Here is a 24804-nt window from a genome sequence, read left to right as displayed (position 1 = left end):
TCTCGGGTTTCTTCTCTCTTTTAACTTTTTTTTTTTTGTTTTTTAATATAGCTTTTCCCGAGGGTTTTTTACATGGGAGGTTCCATACGGAAAGGGACAAGAAAGGGGAAAAGTGGCAGTCCCTAAACTACCTCTCTGGTAAAACCCAAAAAATGGCTATTATTTTAAAAGTGGGAAAGAACAGAGGGGAAAAACAAAAAAGGAAAAGAACCCAAAAGGGAAAATTTTGGCCCTGTTTGCAACATCGACCCAAACAAAGGCTAAGAGCATCGTTTTTAAAAACGTATTGGAAGTTTTTAAACAATGTTGGTGTTATAAAGACATTGTATGGTTCCCGTTGTCAACGAGGCCTTGCACAGTTTTTTATTTTAGGTAAGTTTTTTTTTATTGCACAATAAAACACTTTATTTGAAGTAAATGCATATTTGTTTAACATGTAATAAAATGTTTTTGCAAAAGTCGTCTTCTTCTTCTTAAATGTCCTCATTATCTGCATTCATCCGATCTGTCCTTTGAGTCCACAAGCATTAACACAAAAGTTTGCATTGGAGTTTGCTAGCAGAACTTTTTTCTTACTCGTTACTTTGCCTTTTAATAATTCCTCATGTCCGCAATTAGAGATGGTATTTAGTCGTTAATAAGGGGAAATGTAGTTTCTCTATTCCCAATATATGAAAGATGTAAACAATCAAGTGCTTTTGTTGTTAAAAAGTCATGTACAAACAGTTGTTATAATAATTCAAATATTTTTATAGTAGTAAATGTTCAATTGTTTGAATGTATTAACTTTATTTTAAGTTGATGACGAATTGAGTTTCAAAATAAAGTTTGGAAGATAATCATCTACAAGACAACGATACATTACAACGGTATCATTTTTGTGTACCAGAAAACAAGTAACACAAAGTGAGGCGCAGTGCGTATCTGTCCAGTAATAATCCAAAACGACTAATATGGGCTGATAACATTAAAACAGCGTTGTACCAAAGTGTTACATTGTAATTGAATTACTTTAAATGTTTTAAAAACGCAGCACCATTGCCTCATCTGGGCTTTTATTTTGAAACGGATGAGCGGAAATCTTCTGAGCTGCCGTGCTTGGTTCTTAGCTGAATCCAGTGAGGCATCAGGGACCGTTTTAAAAACAATTGAAACAGAGAAGAGGTCACTGACTCAGACCCTGTTACTATCTTTGTTTAACCACACACTCAAACGTTTGAGTTTTTTATTTTAAACGTAAATATAATGTCGACTGCCGGGAGCTCCCTGGCCTGTGAAGGGATGTATTCCAAACTGATAGACGACGACGGGGTTTACGACGATCTGAACCGCAGGCCAGATGTTGAACTCGGTGGTAAGGATTCAACTTCAATAATTTAATCAAACTGATGTGTTTTCATATATACGGAACTTTCGCCCGGTTCTTGCTTGCTGCTTTAAGGCAGAAAAAAGTTAACAAATCAAAACATAGAATTAAAACTTAAAGACTTCAGAAAACAAAAGTTGCAAAATGCTTTACAAAATGAAAACAACAATTAGGATTTTACAACATAAAAGTATACCAAACAGCAACAGTGTACAATTAAACCAGAACTTAACAAAACAGGCTTAAAACAAGTTGAACAGAATCCATATATTCAACTTCATATTCATGATCCCTAGAGGATGAACCCTCTGACAGTCATTGACTTTTCCCCTTGCGCCACCAACAGATCCTTTTTGTTTCAGTGTTTCACTGCTTACTCAGAAATGTTAACACCCTAAATTGAGATGTTGCACTTGTTGAATAATACACCTCTTGACATTAGGTTTTTATTTGTTCCTGGTAAATTCCCTGGGGTTAAAATAATTTAAACTAAATCAATATCTAAAACAAAGTAGGGATCCTTAGTATTCTGCAAGTGACAGCCTATAGCATCATTAGCCATAAGGGAAAATTCTTGAATGAGTGTGGGAATAAATAATTTCACATGGTGGTTTCTCCTTCAAATTCAAACAGGTTAAAGTCAGTTTCCCCAAGGCTGTCGGCTTGATTTGATCATTTGTAGTTCAGCCAGATTTCCAACGTCCTGGAAAATGTCCTGATGTGTGTTTTTGACAAGTCTGAACAGAGCAGGAGAAATTTTCTCTGTGTAATACGTTTAGTTTGAATACATTATTTTGAGCTTTTGTTGAATTGTGTTTATTTGATTTAATACAGCTGTACGAGCTCTTTAGTCATAGTGAAGAGTTGAAGTGTTATTCCTGATATATTGTGTTTTAAACATTGCTGCAAAGATGACCAAATATATATATATTTACAAATAAATATTATGAGATATTTCTTCTTGTCAGTTAAGAAGTTCATCTAACATTTGTGTTACTGAGAGTGAAGTTGGGAGAAAATGTGTCATTGTTGGAAAAGTGTAATGCACTTTGATAAACAGTGTTCAGCTGCAGATCAAATGATAGGGACTGTATATGTTATGCAGACATTTAAATTGACAGTACAATAGTTTTTCTATTAGACAAGGCATCAAGATTTTAATTCTATACACAGAGCCTGGTTTGAATTTCAAGCTTTGAGAGAATGAAAACAAGTACCATATGTCAGGGCTGGGGACTAACAGCTTCCCCAGGATCATGGAAAATATGTTTGGGATGCAGTAAACTCCTAAACTCATTATTGATCTAGGGGACGCGGCCTAGTTTTTCCTTGATAATGCTACATTGTGAACAACACTTTTGTTTTGAATTATGCAGAAGAGCTATTCGCTTAAGCAGCCAAGGAACAAAAAATGTCATTCGTTTTAAACGTACACTAAGGTGCTTTCATGCTCTATATTATGTAAAATGTATAGCTGGCATTGGTATTGATGTGTTCAATGCAGTCTTGTAAAATGTGCTTTTTGGAGACAAACTTAAATAAATACAGTTGTTTGAAAGAGATGTTTTCACGGCAATATATCAATATTAGAAAGTCAATTATGACTTGTTTAACTCCCTATTCTTACAATTCATGGGAAATTATTGTTTAGTTTTTCCCCAATTTGTATTAATTACCAACTTTTCCCCCTTGCCACCTCAGCGCACCCAGTGTCCCCAGTCAGAGTAATCCCCAGGCCGAGCGGCCCTGGTCCCTACCGCCTCGCCACCATGTGCCTGGCTACGCTGTGTGCCGTCCTATCATCTCCATCATAGCCGTCACCGCACACTGTGAGTACACAAACTGTCAGGTAATTCTTTATTTTATTGCTTTGTGTATTAAAGTAAACATAACACGTTAAAGAAGAAACCCTCTGGAGATTTTTGCTGAATACAGAGGAGACTTCAACATCTATAAGCTGTAATGTGCTATCAAAGGTAGCCAAGTGCTAATCAAACACAGAAAGATTGCAGGCTGAGTAAAAAGAAAAATCATGCTGGTTTGAAAACTTGAAAAAGGAAAACATTTTATGAGATAAAAAAATGCCATCTTAATGCTGGTAAGGAAAAAATCATACATACAGTAAGTCTGTGATCCTTTTTGAGTTCAAGGCATGCAAATATTTTGATATCTCTAAACTATGATAATTGTAACATTGTTGGTACACTTATAAATATTCATGCTAAGGTAGTAAGCGAGAATAGGTTTGTTTATTGATTTTTGAGAGCTATGTGAGGAGTATATAAATGTATCTTTAGCTTATTTTGCATTTTTTTAACCATGGAAACACCGTTTTAGTTCTTTAGTATTAACGTCATATTGTTTTAATTTAATAAGGTTGAGGCTATGTAGTACACTCCTCTACTTCTACCACTAAACTTTCAACACAGGCGTTAGCTGTTGACAATCTAACAGAACCAGCAAACATTTCAGGGTACTAGTCAGGAATGTATAAAAAATATACAATTTCGTATCACTCGGATGTTTTGAAAAAAAAGCAGAAGCAGTGAGTTGAAAATTGCCAAATGAACAGTTTCAGGGAAGATAAAAGAGGATCCAGTGGTTAAGGCCTTGCAACATTGATTTTTTTAGGAACGTTTGCCAAAAGTGTGCCTGATTTGTTTTCGCACATAAAGCATGTGGGTGAGTGTTTGCGTGTTATGTTGAAACAGTCAGAAGGCAGTCCAAGCTGCTTTTAAGAGCCCGTTAGCTTAACTGCTGCCAGCTGAGTCAGAGAGATACTGCAAATGCTAAGTGATAAGAAGTCTAAAGTGGACATTTTCTAAGTGATACAAGGGTTCTAGATACATTCAGAATACTTATACTAGGTGCCTTGCTCTAGTGACCTGGGTGTGAACTGGCAACTCTCCAGTCCAACCGGGGATGTGAACCGACGACCCGTCAGTTCAAAAACCGATCTCTACAGTTGCACTATGATGCTTTCAATCTATATTTAGTAAACAAGAGTACATAACTTTGTCAAGATATGATGCAGTGTTTGCAATCTTGCAAAATATAGCTTTTTTGGTCAAGAAATGTAAACAAATACAGTTAGTTAAGCAGATGTTTTCACAGCAATATAATTCCTATGTATTAACGAGGTCATTGTATCCTGATAAACACCTTAATACTAGCTCTAAGCATCTCTTTTAATATAGAACAACTAATACCAAGATATTTTTTAATCAAAGCAAATATTTGAAATACGTAAATATAAAAAAATACAATAATTTATCATTTAAATAGTGTGTGTGTGTGTGTGTGTGTGTGTGTGTGTGTGTGTGTGTGTGTGTGTGTGTGTGTGTGTGTGTGTGTGTGTGTTTCAAATAGCATACAGAGGACATTGACAAAGTAAAAGGACAAAATGTTATTATATATTATATAAACTGTAACAACATTTTTTTGACTTTTAACACTGACATCAGTAAAGTAGAAATCATTTATCAGGACTTCAGTCTTGAACAGCGATACTCAACCCGCGGCTCGCGAGCCGCATGTGGCTCCTTTAAGACTAGTTGCGGCTCTTTTAAGTCCCACTTAAAAAAAATTAAAATCTCAAAAATCTTTAAAAAACGAAAAACAAAAACATTGTCAGCAGAATTCATCAACATTTCATTATCACTCACAAGTCACGTGTATTAAGCCGCCCCTCCCTCTGAACAACCAATCACAAATGATTTCAGGTTTCCCGCTCTGATTGCAGGTGCGCGAGATAAATGCTCCGTCACACTGGGAAAACTAGCATACAGCACTACGCAAAAATGGCAAAGGAATATAGGAAAAGAAAATATGAAGAGGAATATCGAACATTTAAAGAGGACTGGGAACTCGAGTTTTTCTTCGTCTCCACCGGTTCGGGAAAATGCATCTGCCTGCTTTGTGACAACGTCATTTCACAATTTAAAAGGTCCAATTTGCAGCGCCATCACGACACAAAACACCCGAAGTAGGGTGGCCAGACGTCCGGCTTTAGGCCGGACAGTCCGGCTTTTCAATGCCCTGTCCGGCGTCCGGCGCAGCATCAAGCCTGACGCGTATTTGTCCTCCTTCTTGAGGCACTAGGCTTGAAGAGCGGAGTTCTAGAATCTTTGCTGGGACGCAGCACAACGTCCAATGCCGTAACATATCTGTTCTAACAAATGATTGGCTAAGAGCGGTGTCAGATAAATATCTGCTATATCATTGGTTAAAAACGTAAACAAGGCTCCATGTGCTGCCACGTCATACATATGCCGGCTTCTTTGACAGAAAGTTTGCATCATACCAAAACGTAAGACCTCATTCAATCCAGAATGGACGAAAGAGCACGATTTTATATCTAAAACCAGTCGAGACTCCTTTCATGGCTTCTGCACACTTTGTCGTTGTGATTTTGACATAAGCAGTAAGGGAAAAGCTGCCATTGAACGACATGCGGATACGGAGAAGCATAAAACTAATAGACGTGCGGCAGGTACCTCTTCAATGAGGACATTTTTTCGTGAAGCCTCGTCGCCCCTGGATAATAAAATAACCGCTGCTGAGCTATGCAAGGTTTACCATGCTGTAAAGCAACACCAGTCGTACAGAAGTGTTGACTGCGGCGTGAAAGTGGACCGGGAGATTTTCAGTGACTCGCCCACAGCTAAAGGGATGACCTGTGGCCGAACAAAAGCCAAGGCATTGTGCGAGAACGTCCTCGGCCCTATTCTGTACAGTTACATACCGACTACATAAAAGAAAACAACCTACCCTTTTCCGTGGCAACCGATGCCTCAAATAAAGGAACGACCAAGTGTTTTCCCATTGTGGTAAGGTATTTTCACTTTGATGAAGGCATCCAACATGTCCTGTTGGATTTCTATAGTGACAGCAACGAAACGTCACAGGCCATAACAATCCAGCTGCTGGCAAAACTTGAGATGTCTGGCTTAGAAGTGAAGAACATGTCTGCATATGCAGCAGACAATGCCAGTGTCAATTATGGCAAACATAACAGTGAGTATCAGAAGTTGAAACTGAGCCAAAAAGATGTGCTCCCTGCAAACAGTTTGGCCCATATTCTGCATAACGCACCAGATATGCAGCAAACAGCCTTGATTTTGATGTGGAAAATGCTGTGCTGAAGGTTTACAGCCATTTCAGCATATCAGCAAGCAGAACAGCGCAATTAAAGGAATTCTGTGAGTTTGTGGAGGTGGAGGAATGCAACCTGCTGCGGCATGTTGTCACCAGGTGGTTGTCCCTGCTGCCATCCATTGACAGAATCCTGAAATATTGGAAGGCCCTGACCAGCTACTTCCAGAGTGAGTGTGAGGGGGACTGTGCCAGAACTGTGTGGAGATGTTTTGGAGAGGAAAGCAATGAGGTGTCAGAGACATATTTTCTGTTTCTCAGCCATGTTCTTAAGGTCTTCTCCGACACGATCGAAGCACTTGAGGCAAAATCCTTCAGCATTACATCAGTGTTTAAGGTAATGACTGAACTAAAACAAAAGCTAGAAAGAAGGATGAAGGACAGGTTCTTTGGGTTTATTGTTAACAGCAAACTGAAGCAGCTGCCCCCTTGCCAGTCAAAAAAATGTGAAGCAGATTTTTCTGCTTTTTTATGAAAGAGCAAAGAAATACATCAGTGAAAGATATGACTTCTCTGACACAAGCTTTCATAGCAAAGTGGCCAAGCTTGGCCTCAAAACTTCTGTGCCATTTGAAGACTACAGTGCTACTGTCCAGGCCTGCAATCTGGACATTGATATGGATGGACTGTATGAGGAATATGCCATGGTGGAAGGTTCCTTCAGCTCACCAGAAATGGAAGTTTGCCACAGTGAGGAACGATATTTGAAACTGTTTTCCAAAGCAGATGTACCACTTGTGAATCTCAGGAAGGTCAGCGCCTATATTTTCTCCATCCCATGCAGCAATGCACACACAGAACGTGTCTTTTCAATGATAACTGCATGGAGAAACGAGAGGAATCGCCTGGATGTGGACAGTGTCAAGGCTGAGCTGCAAGTGTGTGTCAATTTCACTTATCCCTGCACAGAGGTGTACAAGAAGTTAATTGAAAACAAAAAACTCTTGGATGCAGCCAGGAAAGAACAGAAGCATTGCAGATAGACAATCAACTACTTTGGTGAGTACACTAGTCTTATGAGTTCACTGATGGGCTGCATGAAATATTTATATTTATTTGGTTGAAAACAATACAGATTTTTGAAGGTTGATAACAGTATTCTTGCTATGTTGTTATCTGTACCAGTCCCTGCAGGATATAAACAGGCCCAGGGGCAGTTGGGGCTTGGAAGCCATGATGTCAGAGGTGCTGTTGTCTCCTGAGCTGCTACAGAGGGTGAATGTGGAGTTTGCCTAAATACAGGTGGACTGCTGTACACACACACACATATACAGATGAAGACACTGAAGACAAGTCCCCAAAAGACTGAAGCACTTTAGAAATGCTATACTTTTTGAGCAGTTGAATGTAAATGTTTTTGTTTTTTTTACAATCTCCTTTGTTGTTTACATAAAAGGTTATTTATGCTTTTCAAAAAAGCATTTTTGTATTTTTATGTATGTTACCTGTTATTTGTTTTTTCCATTTAAGTCCACACATGTTTTGCTTTGTGGCACTCTGCACTTTAAAAGATTCATCTCAGTGGTCAGTTTTTGAACACCACAATGTATTGAATAAATACAAATACTGTGAACAAACCCTTTTTGACTTTTCATTCATATTTTTTCCTATTCAGCTACACAAACATCATCTTTAAACCACACAAAATTGTATTGTAAATGAGAGTATACCAGAGTCCTATGTACATCATAGTAATTTATTGATATGCCGCATAATGTCCTCCTTTTCGGTGTTATGGAAATGGTCACCCTAACCCGAAGTTCAGCACCGACTTTCCGAAAGGTGGAGAGCTGAGGGCGGAAAAGCTGGCGAGACTCAAACAGAACCGAACTGCTCAAAAAAACTTATTCCACACTAATACGAGTGAAAGAGCGACAGAGGCATCCTACAAAATCACACATGAACTGATGAAACAGATGAAGCCATATACTGATGGAGAAATGGTGAAGGATTGCATACTGCTGGCTTGTTCAACGTTGTTTCCTGAGAAAAAAGACCTGGAACGAGAGGCAAAAAAAATTCACTGTCGGATTCTACTGTAGCTAGGAGGGCATCAAACATTTCAGAGAACATTGCACATACTCTTAAGGACAAACTGTCATCCGCTGAGTTTGTCAGCCTTGCAATGGACGAAAGCTTGGATATCAATGACACGCCACAATTACTCATCTTTATCCGAGCCATCAACAGTAAGTTTGACATTACAGAAGAACTGCTTGACATGGTTTCACTGGAAAATGGAACAACGGGCATTGAAATAAAAAACGCTGTGCTGGAAACATTAGAAAAGTTGAACATTGGACCAGAAAAAATCACAGCATTCACAACAGATGGCGCACCGGCGATGCTTGGTAAGAGGAACGGAGCCGTGGCTTTGTTGAAAGAAACGCTGAAAAACGGCGGGGTTGCTGCTGAGGGTATTTTCTCATACCATTGTATTGTGCATCAACAAGCCTTGTTTGCTAAGTTCAAATGTCTGAATGAAGTGATGGCAAATGTAATCGAAGTGGTTAATTATATCAGGGCCCGTGCAAGAAACCACCTACATTTTAAACTGCTGTGTGAGGAGTTTAACACTCACTATGGAGATTTGGTGTTACACACCGAGATCAGATGGCTGTCTAAAGGACGTATGCTTGCACATTTCATGGACCTGCTTGAACCCCTGAAATCCTTCATTGTCGGCCAAGGGGAGACTTCCCGATTTTCCTTTTTGGATGATGAAGAGTGGGTGCTGTCTGTTGCGTTCCTGTGTGACATTACGCAGCACTTGAACGAACTTAATCTCAAGATGCAGGGAAGAAACAAGACCGTGTATGAGCTCTACACGGCTGTCAGAGTATTCTCTGACAAACTGGATGTACTTGAACGAAGTGTCCGTGGTTCTGATTACCGTTTCTTCCCCACCGTGCAGAAAGTGATGGCGATGCATGCAGACGCTCTCCTGCCCTGTCAATCACAATTCTGTGACGTGCTAACTGAGCTCAAGCAAAACTACACATCAAGATTCCACGACTTCAAGGACCATAGCAATATTTTTTTACTTGTGAAAAACCCATTCCTGATTGAGGTCAATGAAATGAAGCAAATAAGCGACCAGCTCAGACTTGTGCAGCTTCAAATGGAGTTTGTGGAGTTAAAGAGCTCAGATGAACTTCAGCTTCAGTTTCGGATTACAGATGTCGTGGACTTTTGGAAACTGGTGGGGCATCTACCAAATATCTCCAGACTGGCAAGACGCATCATCTCAATGTTTCCGTCCACATACCGGTGTGAAGCAGCATTCTCTGCGCTCTCAAAAATAAAATGTCCCAACCGAAACAGATTGAGTCTGCAGCACACAACAGAGGCCCTTCGGATCGCCGTTTCCAGCACAGAGCCCAACTTCAAATCACTTGTGCGGCAGAAGGAGTGTCAGAAATCACATTGAGTGTGAAGTAAGCACAACATTACTCTTCTGACAACCCCTGCTGTCTATAATCTGCTGTTATATGGACTGTGATGATCAGTAAACATGCTGTCTGTTATCTGTTGTTATGGGCAGTGATGATCAGCAATGTGTGTTTTGTGGTTGCAGTGAAAATAATAAATCACAGTTATTGCACTGTACATTATGCTTTTCATTCCTTAGTAACATATTACTATGATCCATATTCTCAAATGCATAATGCTTTCAGGGAGGAAAGGAGCGTTTTTGGATTGTGGCTCTTGCAAAAATATTTTTTCGTCAATGTGGCTCCTGATTAGGACAAGGTTGAGTACCACTGGTCTTGAACCTTGAATAAGGGGTCCTATTTAGAAAATATTGTCCACATACCCATAATTCCTGGTGGCTGGCCTTAAACACGTCAGTGTGTTGCACCGTATGTTCTATAGATAAGAACAAACAGCAGGGCGGAGGTGAAGCAACATCAGAGATCCAGAAGCAGACGCAGGACGTAAACATGTCGGCTCTGACTGCCTCCATCAGCAAACTGGAGCAGGAGAAAAACCAGCTGCAAATAGAGAAGGACGAGCTGCTGGCTAAACTGGCAACCAAGACGATTACTAAAGGTAGATGGCTCCATAGGTGTCAATACGTCTCATTCATGTTAAACTTTAGCACACATTCAATTACAGAAGTGCACATTTGAGCCTAGTGTTCTGCTTCCTTGATGCCTTATCTCCCTCTTTCTGCGTGTCATCAGCTCCTGAGGTGATCAAACCAGCAACAAAGGCCCCTATCGTCTGCCCCGTGGACTGGCATCTCTTCAACAACAGCTGTTACTTCATCTCGAGAACCACAAGGGATTGGCCCGAGAGCCAGTCCTTCTGCCAGAGCAAAGGAGGCCACCTGGCCATAATCCACACGGCAGAGGAGCAGGTACAGCTGCACGGCTGCAACATGACTATCACTACATAATACAGAACAGGAGTTAATTACATTTGTTTGGGACTATTTTCAAAAAGATATAATATACTTGAATATCACCAGTCTAAAAATCATTGGATTGTATTTCTATCAACATCCTGTCTGGTGATATATTAAAGGGGATCTTCCGCTAAAAAACGTTTTTCCCTGTAGTTTTTGACATAAGATAGGTCAATATGAGTTTATGAACTATGGTAGGTTTGAAAACTATGGAACTTGTCTGCTGTATGCAATAGCCAATTAAAAAAAATAGGCGGAAGATATGGGCCAATCTGAAGTCTCCGTCAGTGTGTCGTAGCAAAGCTTAATTATTATTCATGGCTCCGCCCACTTGGCTTGTAACCGCCCATAGACTTTTTGACAGAACTAGGCAGAACGAAATCCGGTGGGTAGCAGACCCGCTTTCCAGACGCAGATGAATTGTGGGGCTGTTTTCAAAGCAGCAAGCTAACGCTATAAATGCTACGCTACCAAGCTTTCAGGCTGTATGCCCACTAACCTGAACTGTGCAGAAATACGGCGATGGTTTTTCATCACAACACGTTAACCCCTTAAGCCAAGACGCAGCAACTGAAACAGCGTCTCAGGGCATGTTAATATTTAACAACCTATTAATATGGCATACCCACTTAACGGAAAGAAACTCAGCTACCAGACCATATTAACCAGTTTTACCAAAACGAAACATAATTGCAACACCAAGCGTCTAAATCAGCACTGAACGAAAACGAGCTAACGCTACAGCGAGTGAGCTACGGCTATTTTTTTATTTTATGCTATCTGCACAAACCACATATCATATGAAACCTGAGAGTCCACGGATTCCATTGGTATAAGTCTCATCACTGTATGAACAAAACTCACTGAACTAGCAGCCAAGAAAGAGCAAGAAAACTGCTTCACTTTACAGAGCCATAGCTATAAACAGTCTTTGCTGTTTGTGATCAAAAGTTATGTTCAAGGTCATACAAACACTGCTGAAGGTTAATCCAAAGTCTCTGTGTCACTTTGAAATTATTACTGATCATCCATCATTATTTATTTGTAATAAACTGGTACGGCACAACAAGCGATGCCATTTTTTCAGTTTTTTTCAAGGGCGGGACATTTGACAAGTCTCTAAGTGGTTGACCAATCACAACAGAGTCGCCAGCTAACCAATCAGAGCAGAGTGCGCTTTTGCAAAGTTCGGGGCTGGGCTCTTCAGAGCCTTTTCAGACGGAGTGAAAAGTGGTCATTTATGTACAGGAAGTGTGAGGCAAATAAAGGGCTTTTTCAACATTGAAGCATGAAAACATGTCACAGTGAAGCAACAAAATACATATATGGACCTGAAAAGTAGCATGATAGGGGACCTTTAAGTATAAATGAAATGTCAAGCATTCAGTCATCTCTCTGACAGACAAAAACAATAAAGGAATGTGTTCAAATGTGAAGCGGCCGGCATCTCCTCTGAACCCTTGGTGTGTGTTTCCTCTCAGACGTTCCTGTGGGATCTTCTTCCCAGAGGTCATTGGAACGCATTCTGGTTTGGGATCAGTGACGAGCACACGGAGGATCAGTGGAAATGGGTGGATGGCAACCCGCTTGTCGGAGGGTAGGTCTGAACATTTTTCATTGGTCTTCCTAAAAAAACATAATAATTTTCCTGGGGTTTACTTAACATAAATGATCTCCACTACAGCGAAGGTAAATGTCAGTTAATCATCAATCGTGCAAAGGTCAAGCTACAGCTCCTGTTAAACTTACCAGGGCTGCAGCATTGGCACTAACCCGTATCCCATCAATTCCCAAAAGTTATCTTCTAGAGTAATTTTTCCTACTTTCTATTATTAATCTCTACTGTCTAAAAATGTCTGCGTTTAGTCTTTCATTTTGTTAACACAAACATGTTTAAACTTACTGCAGCACCCATGTACTCTGATGTTTAGCTCTGGAAGTCTTGATTCCCATAACAAATGGTATTCGTCAAAGGCCTGTAAAAAAAATACTGAATATAAACAATTATATTTGGTATTTTCTCTGAATCATTTTTAAAATAGTAGGTTTACATATTTTTAAAGCTAAACTTCAAGCCAGCTGTAAATCAATAATTGGATTTAATGCTACATTTATTTTTCCGTTAGTCATCTGGTTTTAAACTCTAGACTTAAAGCTCTCACAAACATCTGGAAACATCCCTATGCATTGATTAAAAAACAAAAAAATCTTTAAACATTCTTGTTGGTCCATTTCTAAACAGTAGTCATGGTAAACGCTGTGATTACAGCAGTGGTGGGCCGTCAGGGCCAGCAAGGCCTTCTCTGCTGGCCTAAACATCATCAGAATATAAATTAAATTTTGATATATTTTTTCCACAAATACGTATTAAATTATTCCCCATAGTCTATTCTCTTCATTTTATAGCGTTCGTCTTGGCTGCGCTGCTTCCAGCCTCAGAACGAGATTTGGAGGGCTGGCCTTTATGTTACAGCTTTTATCCAATCATATTTCAGCCATAATGTGTTGCTAGGGTCAAAGAAATCTGCCCTTAGGCCTTCAGAATCAACAGTGCGGGCGGCTGTAGCTTAAAGTGAACGCAAACAAAACTGTGGCGTTAACCAATCAGATTTCGAGGTGGCGACAACGGGCCAGCTAGCAGGCGTACGCTAACGTTAGCACGTGCACATCTTCTGATTGGATACGCACTATTGAGAGGCAGAGCTAGGCAGTAGGCAGAGCCATACAGTCTATGGGCAAAGCTAGCAAACAGAACTACAACTTGAGCGAGCTAATTTGTGTAGATTTCTACAAGCTATTTTTTTCAACCCACAATGGCTGAAGGAGGAGAAGAGATCAATTTGGTCGAAGATATAATTACAACGCCATTTTCAAAACAAACTTTTCAAGTAAAGCTACACATCTTGAAAAGGGAACGACCAACTCCAACGCTAGTGAGCCTAGCACAGCAGGGAAACTACGAGCGGTACCCCTGGCTCACAGCCTCCGAGAGGCACTGCAAATTGTACTGCCGGGAATGCCTGGTATTTGCAACTGATCGATTTGGTGTTTGGAGCCACACTAAATTTGCAAACTTGAGTTGTCTAACCAAGGCAGCAACGAGACACCAAAGCACAGCTGGGCACTTGGAAGCACTGGTGCTTTTGAAAACCTTTGGGGACACCCGAGTGGATCTACAGCTCAACGAACAAGTGCGCAGGGAAACGGAGCTCCACAACGAAAGGGTGAACAAAAATAGGAAAATATTGAAAGACTGATTGATTGTGTCCTGTTTTTGGGTAAACAGGAACTTTCATTTAGGGGACACGATGAAAGCGCCAAGTCCAGAAACAGAGGAAACTACGTGGAGCTTCTTTCTTTTCTTGCTGAGAACAACACAGATTTGCATTACCACCTGTACACAAACAACATGTTTACTGGGACGTCAGGCAAAATACAAAACGACCTGATTTATGCTATTGCTGAAGTGATGGGAGAAGAGATCAAAATGAAGATTAAAAAAGCACCCTTTGTCGCTGTTATGGTGGACGAGACGTCAGATGTGGGTAATGTAGCACAGCTGGCACTTGTCCTGCGTTATGTGACGGACACAGGTGTCAAGGAGCGGTTTGTCAGATAATCTGATTAATTAAGTTAACTGTAAATGCTGATGTATTGATTATAAATGCTTCAGAAATATTAATATAACTCTGTTGTACTTGACTATGTTAAGGTGATGCAACGCCCGGTTATACTGCGTTTCTGTCTAAATGTATAGTTTCTAGAGCCATGGCGTCATAATGATGGCATTATGAGGTGGAATAATTCAGGTAGGACTGTGTAGGACATCACTGAAGGCCTAGGTGTGAAATGCACGGCCCGCCACTGGATTACAGATATCATAGTATTAAACAATTGGTCAGTGCTTATATTTAAAACAGCACGAGGGAAGTGGGAGAATACGCATGACTTGAAAAAAAAACACATTACAACTGAAGCGTGCAAAACACACAAAAGCGCAATTAAACGTGAAAAGGGGAAGAGCTGTTATAAAAGACAGGACAGGACATGTAGACTTGACATGTGATTACCAAGTCTTTAAAGCCCAACCTGTGAGTTCATCTCTGGATCCACACAGTCTGTGATACACACAACTAAGTCAAACACCCACAATCAGATAAACGGATCATTGGACCTCTGCTGAATACTGACCTCTCACATACCTAGACTTCGGAGCAGGATTTGGCCTGCAAGCTGACGGTTGTTGTTGTTGTGGTGCACAGAATGGGGGAAGTACATGAGGGGAATAAAGTGGGAACTTTAATACAATTCTTCCTGTTTCACTGGAAAATCGTGTCATGGGGGTCAGGACATTTTTGGAGGGAAAATAATCTTTTAAAGGAAGTCAAGTTCCTTCACTCCAAAAGCGTTTGGAAAACAATGTTGGATTACACAATGAAGTCAAATCTGGGGCTGGCTTTTACCCATTGGTCCAACTTTGAACTTTTCTTTGTAAAGAACACATCCTAGTCATTGTGCCTTCAAATCATACAGATACAGTTTTATTCTTTGTCAAATTTTATATTTGGGAAATGTGGACTGTTTGTTGGGGAAAATACTACTGGAAGACATGACATTGATTCCCAGGTTGTATTATGTCATTTTTAAAGAGGCCCTAATATGCTTGGGGGGTTTTCCTTTTCCTGTGGTGTGTTATACAGTGGGGCAAAAAAGTATTTAGTCAGCCACCAATTGTGCAAGTTCTCCCATTTAAAAAGATGAGAGAGGCCTGTAATTTTAATCATAGGTATACCTCAACTATGAGAGACAGAATGAGAAAAGAAAATCCAGGAAATCACATTGTAGGATTTGTAATGAATTAATTGGTAAATTCCTCGGTAAAATAAGTATTTGGTCACCTACAAACAAGCAAGATTTCTGGCTCTCACAGACCTGTAACTTCTTCTTTAAGAGGCTCCTCTGTCCTCCACTCGTTACCTGTATTAATGGCAGCTTTTAAACTCGTTATCAGTATAAAAGACACCTGTCCACAACCTCAAACAGTCATACTCCAAACTCCACTATGGCCAAGACCAAAGAGCTGTCAAAGGAGACCAGAGACAAAATTGTAGACCTGCACCAGGCTGGGAAAACTGAATCTGCAATAGGTAAGCAGCTTGGTGTGAAGAAATCAACTGTGGGAGCAATTATTAGAAAATGGAAGACATAAAAGACCACTGCTAATCTCCCTCGATCTGGGGCTCCACGCAAGATCTCACCCCGTGGGGTCAAAATGATCACAAGAACGGTGAGCAAAAATCCCAGAACCACACGGGGGGACCTAGTGAATGACCTGCAGAGAGCTGGGACCAAAGTAACAGAGGCTACCATCAGTAACACACTACGCCGCCAGGGACTTAAATCCTGCAGTTCCAGACGTGTCCCCCTGCTTAAGCCAGTACATGTCCAGGCCCGTCTGAAGTTTGCTAGAGGGCATTTGGATGATCCAGAAGAGGATTGGGAGAATGTCATATGGTCAGATGAAACCAGGGGTGAAAGTAAGCCGGTGCGAGGCGGTGCTGCGTTCCTGTAAAAGATTTCGCGGCGGTGCGGCGCACCGGTAAGATTTGATAAGGGTTTATTATGTTGAATACATTTTCTTTTTTTTTTTAAATCCAAAAAATGCAGTAACGCACGCCTTTTAAGAAGAAAACATATCTAGGCTACCCACAATATGTCATTTTTGACCAGCTCCGATGAAGATAACAGCTTGGCTTGCTTAAAATAGTCATTAGTCAAAGGATCTCCTGCGTGCGCAGCTTCCAATTGCATCGACTGACGCTTTCAAATCCACCCCTATTCAGACCCCAACAAAAAATATTTGGAAATAATGGTACTAAATTGTACTAATGGGAAAGCCATCCAGTAGCCTATGGTAATCAGTTTTCAAAACGTCTGCAAATATCCCATATATTTTGGTCTTTCTGTTGGTGCCTTTCTGGAGCTTGCGTTCGGTTTGATTCCATCTCCTGCCCGCGCTTGCTCCGCAGTTAGTTCTAGTGAATGAAGTCGTCTCGACTCTCGTCTTTAAAACTGTCAGCGAAATGTTAAATCGGCTTTTCAAAAACTTCATGTTTTTGTGATTGGGTGGCATACTGAGACATGTCTTCTACTCGGACAAATAATAAATTACTCTTCTTCAAATAGGCTGTTCACGCTGTTTGTAACGGGGGCACAGCTGAGCAGAGCGTCCGCTTTAGTGGGCTACAGGACCTTAAGCTTGTGATTTAAATGTGAGCATGCTTTGTAAAGTAAGCAAGCGTTTTCCTGACACCCTAAAAAGTATTCATATGAGCCCTCTCACTCCCTGTAATATTTACATTATCACGTGTTAAAATATTTACAGTGTATCAACTAGACAGCCAATATATGGGAATGTTTTCAGAAGCTGATTGAGGAAGTGCGTGCTGTGAAGAAAAGCATTGTGATACGGAGAGATAAAAGAATGCAGAAAAGAATAACCGAGCTAATTAAAAGAAAGGACCGAGTTATTGAAAATGAAAATCAGGAAAAAGTCAGAAAAACAGATGGCTCGGTGCATGCAGTCCCTTGCGCGAAGGAAGTGAATGAGAACGCAAGTGTGAATGAGAGTAACGTTGCAGGTGCAGGACCGTCAACAAGTGATGCTGGGCCTGCTGCAAGTAGGTCTACCGCTTACCCCCCTGTTTGGTCAAAGGAGCAATTTGAACAGTTCAGAACAAAAAACGAATGGTTGTATGCCCAAAATGGCATGCTTGGCTGCATCTCATGCCGTGATGTTAAGGGCCTTGGTGTCAGCGCATCTCGAGGTGTTAATATCGTAAGCAATTGGGCAGAGGGGAATATCGCCCCATGTGGCCATTCAAGGACCGTGCAGCTGTCATCTCTCCGCAAAAAAATTCATGAGCACAGAGAATCTGCAGCCCACAATGAAGCTGTTAAGATTCTTAAAACTGCACAGAAAGAGATCCTTTTAAACATGAATGCCACCAGCCAGGAGTCTGCGTTTGAGGCCACTGCCAAAGTGTTCAGGACCGCTTATTTTGTTGCCAAACATGACAAGCCTTTTACAGATTTTGAGAAATTAATTGATCTTCAAGAAGCAAATTCACTCAATTTAGGTCGCATTCTGCACAGCAAGACAGTCTGTGTTGACATAATTGACCATGTATCAACTCAAATGAAACATCAAATTGTGAGGAGGATAATTGAAAATAAAAGTAAAATTACTGTGTTGGCTGATGAGTCAACCAGTGTGGGGCACAAATCGACACTGATTGTGTTTTTAAAGGCCAGCATTGACGGCGAGATGGAGCCCATTGCTTTTCCCTTAGATTTGATTGAGCTGGACAATTTGTCTGCTGCTCACATCAAAGGCAAGATAATGCACTGTCTCCTCAACAATGGCTTCACAATGGAGCTCCTGCAGGAGATGCTTATTGGATTTTGCAGTGATGGGGCCAATGTGATGCTGGGAGTGAAGTCAGGCGTTGGGAAGCTGCTCCAAGATGACTTCCCAAATATAGTTCTATGGCACTGCCTGAATCATAGGCTGGAGCTGGCGGTGGCTCAGGCATTGGAAGCCACTGGAGGGACAAAGGACTTCCAGGCGTTCCTTGATGCCCTGTACACATTATACAGCCAGTCCCCAAAAAGCATGCGGGAGCTGAGTGAGTGCGCCCACAATCTCCATATCACATTGAGAAGAATCGGAAGAGTCTTCAATGTCCGATGGGTGGCCTCCTCATGGCGAGCTGTTAATGCAGTCTGGTATTCCTATGGAGCACTGGCACAGCACTTCCGTGAAGCATCAGAAGACTGCACAAAAGATGGCAGAGAGAGGGCCAAATTTCAAGGCTTGCTCTCTAAGTTGTGCTCCATCAACTTTGTGAAAAATCTTGCTCTGATGGCTGATGTCCTGATGGAACTGAAGAATCTCTCTGAGATACTTCAGAACAGGGGGATCACTCTGCCAAAAGCTCATGACATCATGCTAACATACACCAAGAGGATAGGAAGCCTTATCACATACCCAGGACAGCATGCAGTTGAGGCAAGTCAGGCCGAGAAAGACATGAAATTCAAGGAAGAAGATTTAAAAGTCGGCAGGTCCCCCATCATTGATGCATCAAAGTTCATCCAAGCAGTGGCAGACTTTTGAATGAGAGGCTCTTCACAACCACAGCCAACAGAGCACAGGCCAGTGTTGCAGCTCAAAGAAAAGAAAGTTACACCACACTGATGAACCAAATGGCAGCCCTTGACCCAAAGAAATGGGATCATGCCAATCCCAGACATGGAGAGGATGAGGTGAGGGCTTTGTGTCATACTCTACATGTAAATGAGAAAACAACACACCTTGGATTTGTTGAATATAAGGCAAGTGGGGGGAGAAGCATTCCAAGCAACATGAAAAAGTTGTGCATAGCAGTAGACACCCTCTCAGCAAGTAATGCAGACTGTGAGAGGGGGTTCAGCGCAATGAACAATATCATTACTGAGTACAGGAGCAAACTGACGACCAAAAATGCTGCAAACCTTCTCTTCATCAGTACAGTTGGCCCCCCAACCAACCAGTGGAATCCTTTGCCATATGTGAAGACCTGGCTTGCCAAAGGGAGAAGAGCAGCACATTCCACATCTGGCATGGCTCGCCAGCACCCTGAAGAGGACAACTACTTCAGCCCTGTTTGGAATTTGTTTTAAATATTTTGTTTGGATGGAGGGAATCCACCATTTTGCATGTTATGTGGCATGGCTCACCAGCAACCTGAAGATGACAACTAGGCCTACTTGGATTTTTTATATATATTTTTTTGTTTCTACCATTTTGTATTTTTCAGTCAAGTTACTAATCTGGAATGTGTTTTTAATATGTTTGGATGGAGGGAATCCACCATTTTGAATTGTTCATGTGGCATGGCTCACCGGCACCCTGAAGAAGACAATTAGGCCTACTTTGATTTTTTAAAATATTTTTTTTAGTTTTTTCCATCATTTTGCATTTTTCAGTCCAGTTCCAAATGTACTGAAAATAAAGTACTCACAGTAAAATATTTACAAACTGAAATATTTTGTAATGTCATTTTTTCACATAGAACACTTAGGTAGGCCCACAAGAATGTGAAGTAGTTAAGAATACCCCCCCCGGGTAAGACGGAGTTAAAAAATAATACAGTGAGTGACACACCGGACATTGTAGCACCTGTAAGAAATGAAAACTACTTTCACCCCTGGATGAAACCAAAACCGAACTTTTTGGTAAAAACTCAACTCGTCGTGTTTGGAGGAGAAAGAATGCAGAGTTGCATCCAAAGAACACCATACCTACTGTGAAGCATGGGGGTGGAAACATCATGCTTTGGGGCTGTTTTTCTGCAAAGGGACCAGGACGACTGATCCGTGGAAAGGAAAGAATGAATGGGGCCATGTATCGTGAGATTTTGAGTGAAAACCTCCTTCCATCAGCAAGGGCACTGAAGATGAAGCGTGGCTGGGTCTTTCAGCATGACAATGATCCCAAACACACCGCCAGGGCAACGAAGGGGTGGCTTCGTAAGAAGCATTTCAAGGTCCTGGAGTGGCCTATCCAGTCTCCAGATCTCAACCCCATAGAAAATCTTTGGAGGGAGTTGAAAGTCTGTGTTGCCCAGCGACAGCCCCAAAACATCACTGCTTTAGAGGAGATCTGCATGGAGGAATGGGCCAAAATACCAGCAACAGTGTGTGAAAACCTTGTGAAGACTTACAGAAAACGTTTGACCTCTGTCATTGCCAACAAAGGGTATATAACAAAGTATTGAGATGAACTTTTGTTATTGACCAAATACTTATTTTCCACAATCATTTGAAAATAAATTCTTTAAAAATCCTACAATGTGATTTCCTGGATTTTTTTTCTCATTTTGTCTCTCATAGTTGAGGTGTACCTATGATAAAAATTACAGGCCTCTCTCATCTTTTTAAATGGGAGAACTTGCACAATTGGTGGCTGACTAAATACTTTTTTGCCCCACTGTATAGGTTTTTGTCCATGTAAATAGTCTGCAAAAACTAAAACGGAGATTCCCTCTCTAACTATTGACATCATTCAGATGTAACAGTCTGGGGCAGAGGTTACAGATGGTACAGAAACAATGCCGACTAAAAGGTTCTTAATGTTCCCGAAGTTAGGTAGCAGCTGCAGGGAGGCCAGGATCGTGCTGCGTGCTCTGGCTGCAAACAGCAGCTCTGAGAAGCGTTATGTAACTGCTGCAGGGGGCTGCACTCCATATCACCCTGACCTCTGACATTTCAATGAAAAACAACGTGTTGTCAGAGCGTGAAAGTAAACATTTAGCTTTAAAACGCAAACCTTTCTTCATCTTCTACAGTATGTCTTTGACCATTGTTTATGTTCTGTGTCTTTTTTTTGTGCCAACTCAACATATTTTCAGATAATCGTCAGATTTCTCTTCCTCATTCTGAAAATGACTAACCTTTTATCATTCCTCTTTTGGCCCCTAACATTCCTCAACATGCTCCTTTCCTGCTGAGATGTTTATTTTTTCTTCCTCATGTTTTTCTGGCTGGACTCAAAGTTCCAAGGTGATTTGAAAGTTTTTGTAATATATGACTTTTTCCTTAAATCTTTGAGACACTTTTTATGCGTCTGCCACTTTTATGTTTTTCTGCACACATCTTTTCTGGACAGATTTGTGATAATTTATTGGAATTACAATGTGTTTTTTTTACTCTCATGGGCACTGCCTGACAGGAACAATGAAGCACTGCACATCTCCACATATCTTCTTTGTAAACAACAATTTAACAACTTAAGCTGCATTCATCCATTCTGCAAGGTTGTGCGCAGAGCATCGCGAGGAAAACGGCTAGCTTTTTCTTCTTTTCTTTTATGGTTACCTCCCCTTCTAACTTGCGCTGCTACACAAAACTGTCATCTCATTCGTTAAGCATTGAAATATCAGCGGTAAAAAAGGTTTAAATTGAAAAGATGTGAACTTTGAAGCGAAGCGACACATTTTGAGTGGTGCACGATGCGGAGGGTAGCAAATCCGACCGAGTTTGTCGCTCCCTCCCTTGAAATTCAGAGGTAGCGTCAGAGCAGAGTCGTTTGAGTGTTTGTGTTCATCGATTCCTTTTAATGTGTTGTTGACCACAGGGATTTTTGTCTTGTTTTCTTTCTACTCACTAGTTTTTGGGAGGTTGGTGAGCCCAACAACCACATCGATGAGGACTGTGGCTACATTGTGAAAACACAAGTAATGGAACGGGTAGCGATTCGGAGCTGGTACGATGCTCCCTGCTCCATGTACTGGCCTTTCATCTGTGAGAAAGAGATGGTCGCAGGCGCCAGTACCGCTATACCACACTGACACCTCAACACCGCTCTGATTGTCCACGGAAACTAGTGGACCATTTTGAGTTTCTCAACTGCATGCTTTGCATCTTAAACCCTTATTAGGTCTGACACAATCAAGTCAGCAATGTTAACACATGTTTACAAGAGGAACATGAGATTAATGAAGTATACACTTATTGTTTCTTAATTTCTTACTTTGGACCAAAGTTATAGGTGGTTCTATCTGTACGAAATAGTCCTTAAAATTAGTTTACAGTAGTGTGAAGAAATTTAAAGCAGCTGATCTGCAGCAGTTACTTTACCTTAAAAGCTGATTTTATTATTTACATATTCCATTACTTTTGTGGTTAATTACGTTATAATGAATATTAGAATTTAAAATAAGGTAAATGTGATTATTGTTGGATTGTTACTTGTTAGGTCTGTAGAACTAAACAAAAAATAGAAAGGCACTCTGTGAGGGTGCTGACTTCTTCCAAGGTCACCTCCATTGATAAAAATTATCTGATCTGCTCAGAAATGTAACGGGTTCTTTCTTGGCGCATGCTACACCTGTTTACCAAGTTTTATGACAATCAGGCAAGTAGTTTCTACCTGCTGATCAACAGACAGACAAACTAAAACAAACTCACTTTCTGACTTCCTGGGTTAAGGAAATAAACAATAAAAAAGTAATGGGTTGTATACAATGGATTGTAGGACTTGACATCAACTAATAAATCCAGGTATGATTGAAAACGTTTGAATTATAGCTCTGAACTACAACGTATTTTAGAGGCAAGAAAATCTGAAAGAAAAATGCTTTTTGCTGAAACATTGTACTGCTAATTAATCTATCAACCACTATAGGATTATAAATGAAATGTTCTGCTCATATTAAATCATCTTTACTCGAATGTAGAAATGCTAAGCTGGAAGTCAGTCACTTTTTCTGAAGCCTTGGAGCAGAGCTGTGGTGCTGCCATGAGTTATATTAGCAAAGGTGTTAACTATGTATTACTGCCTAATACCGTTAAATAATATTATATTCTGAAATTACTTTTTTTCTATCAGGGATTCAAAATAGATAATTTTTTTCTATTGGATTTTTTTTAGCAATGAATACTGTTTATAATAGATTTATATTTGCTGTACATAGCACAAGTGTGATTACTTTAATTGTGCATCAGTATGATTGTGTGATTCGTTCACTTTCGTAATAGAAGTAGAAAGTTCAAAAGATGTTGGCTGCTTTGTTGATTGAAACTTTTGAAATGTTAATCAAACATTTGACATTATGCATAGGGTTTCCTGTGGATGTTGTAAATAAATAATGAAGATAATAATTTTGTCTTAATGTCTCTGACTGTATAACTTGTGCAATTCTCATCATGAAGTTTTCTAACATGATAAACAAACACAAATTTATGTGGATTAAAAAAACAAAAAGTGCTTAACTTTCTTTTAACAGTAACATTTGTATTACATTAAGTGAACTCTAGCTTTTTTTTTTCAACAACTTCATTTTGAGGTTTTTCAACACAGTATTTCAAAAATTGATGCCAAACAGTTGTAGACCCCCCCACCTTTTTTCAATGCTAGTTATTATTTAAGTACTGTATAATGTTTTAGTGCATACGTTCTGGTAGTATTTACTTGTTTTTTTACTGTTGCTCTTTATCTTTCCTAATCTGTATCTTTTTTTGCACTAAGCTGCTCTAACAGTGGAATTAATTATCTTTAGTGTGCGTACCTTCGGAGAAAAACGGAGGAATACAGAGTTTATTAAATTGTATTGAACATTGATATTGAACATTTTTAATCCTTTATAATATGGTCATCTTCATTAAGCATGGTATGTGGGTGTGTAATGTCTCCTCTAATGTATCCTTGTTGATATTGTTGTTGTTGTGGTTGTTGTTGTTGTTGCCCAGCAGCAGGTGGCAGTCAAACTGTTAAATACATGGGAGCCTGCAGGTCTCATTTAAAGACAGCACAATGGAAGAAAATAAAACCATTACATTCTTCATGATAAATGTTAGATGTTTTTCGGACTGTCAAATTGAAAGTTTTAGTTTTGGTCCATTAAACGAGGAAAAGAAGAGATCATTTTCGTGCAGATAACACAGACACATAAAGGGTCAACCGACTTTTCCTAATTTTTATTATTGAATTCTTGTGTTTTGGAAACCAAATCAAGCTATGGCACGGTTTGAAAGTCCCTGTTGTGAGAATTAAGGGGAAAAATGATAAAATAAATACATGTTCCATTATAATTAACTCCCTTAAGACTCAATTACAAGAAGAAAATTATTAAATAAATAAGGATTTTTTTCTTAGTGCAAAATGAATGGCAAAACGTTGACCTATTCTTCCCTGGAAAGATTCAAAGTCTCCCTCAGGTTATTCAATTGTTCTCCTAAAAAAAACTCCACTAAAGGAATAATACAGTATTTTTTCGATGTTCAGCTTTTCTAAACATATGTGGAATTATTCTCAATTATCTTTTGGTGT

At 40.2% G+C, this 24804-nt stretch overlaps 1 protein-coding gene and 1 pseudogene across 1 annotated transcript; both read left to right on the top strand.

Annotated features, from left to right (window-relative positions):
• The first annotated feature begins 1116 nt into the window (after nt 1-1116).
• Nucleotides 1117-23641, top strand: LOC134875314 (CD209 antigen-like protein E; annotated as a pseudogene).
• LOC134875312 (general transcription factor II-I repeat domain-containing protein 2-like) lies at nt 6500-10372 on the top strand. The gene is made up of 2 exons (XM_063899840.1): nt 6500-7519; nt 7646-10372. Exon 2 carries the CDS (start codon nt 8646-8648, stop codon nt 9948-9950), a length of 1305 nt encoding a protein of 434 aa, XP_063755910.1. The 5' UTR covers nt 6500-7519; nt 7646-8645; the 3' UTR covers nt 9951-10372.
• Nucleotides 23642-24804: the final 1163 nt, after the last annotated feature.

Source organism: Eleginops maclovinus, chromosome 13, assembly GCF_036324505.1.
Source record: "Eleginops maclovinus isolate JMC-PN-2008 ecotype Puerto Natales chromosome 13, JC_Emac_rtc_rv5, whole genome shotgun sequence".
NCBI classification, from domain to species: domain Eukaryota; kingdom Metazoa; phylum Chordata; class Actinopteri; order Perciformes; family Eleginopidae; genus Eleginops; species Eleginops maclovinus.
This window is presented reverse-complemented; position numbering and strand designations above follow the sequence as displayed.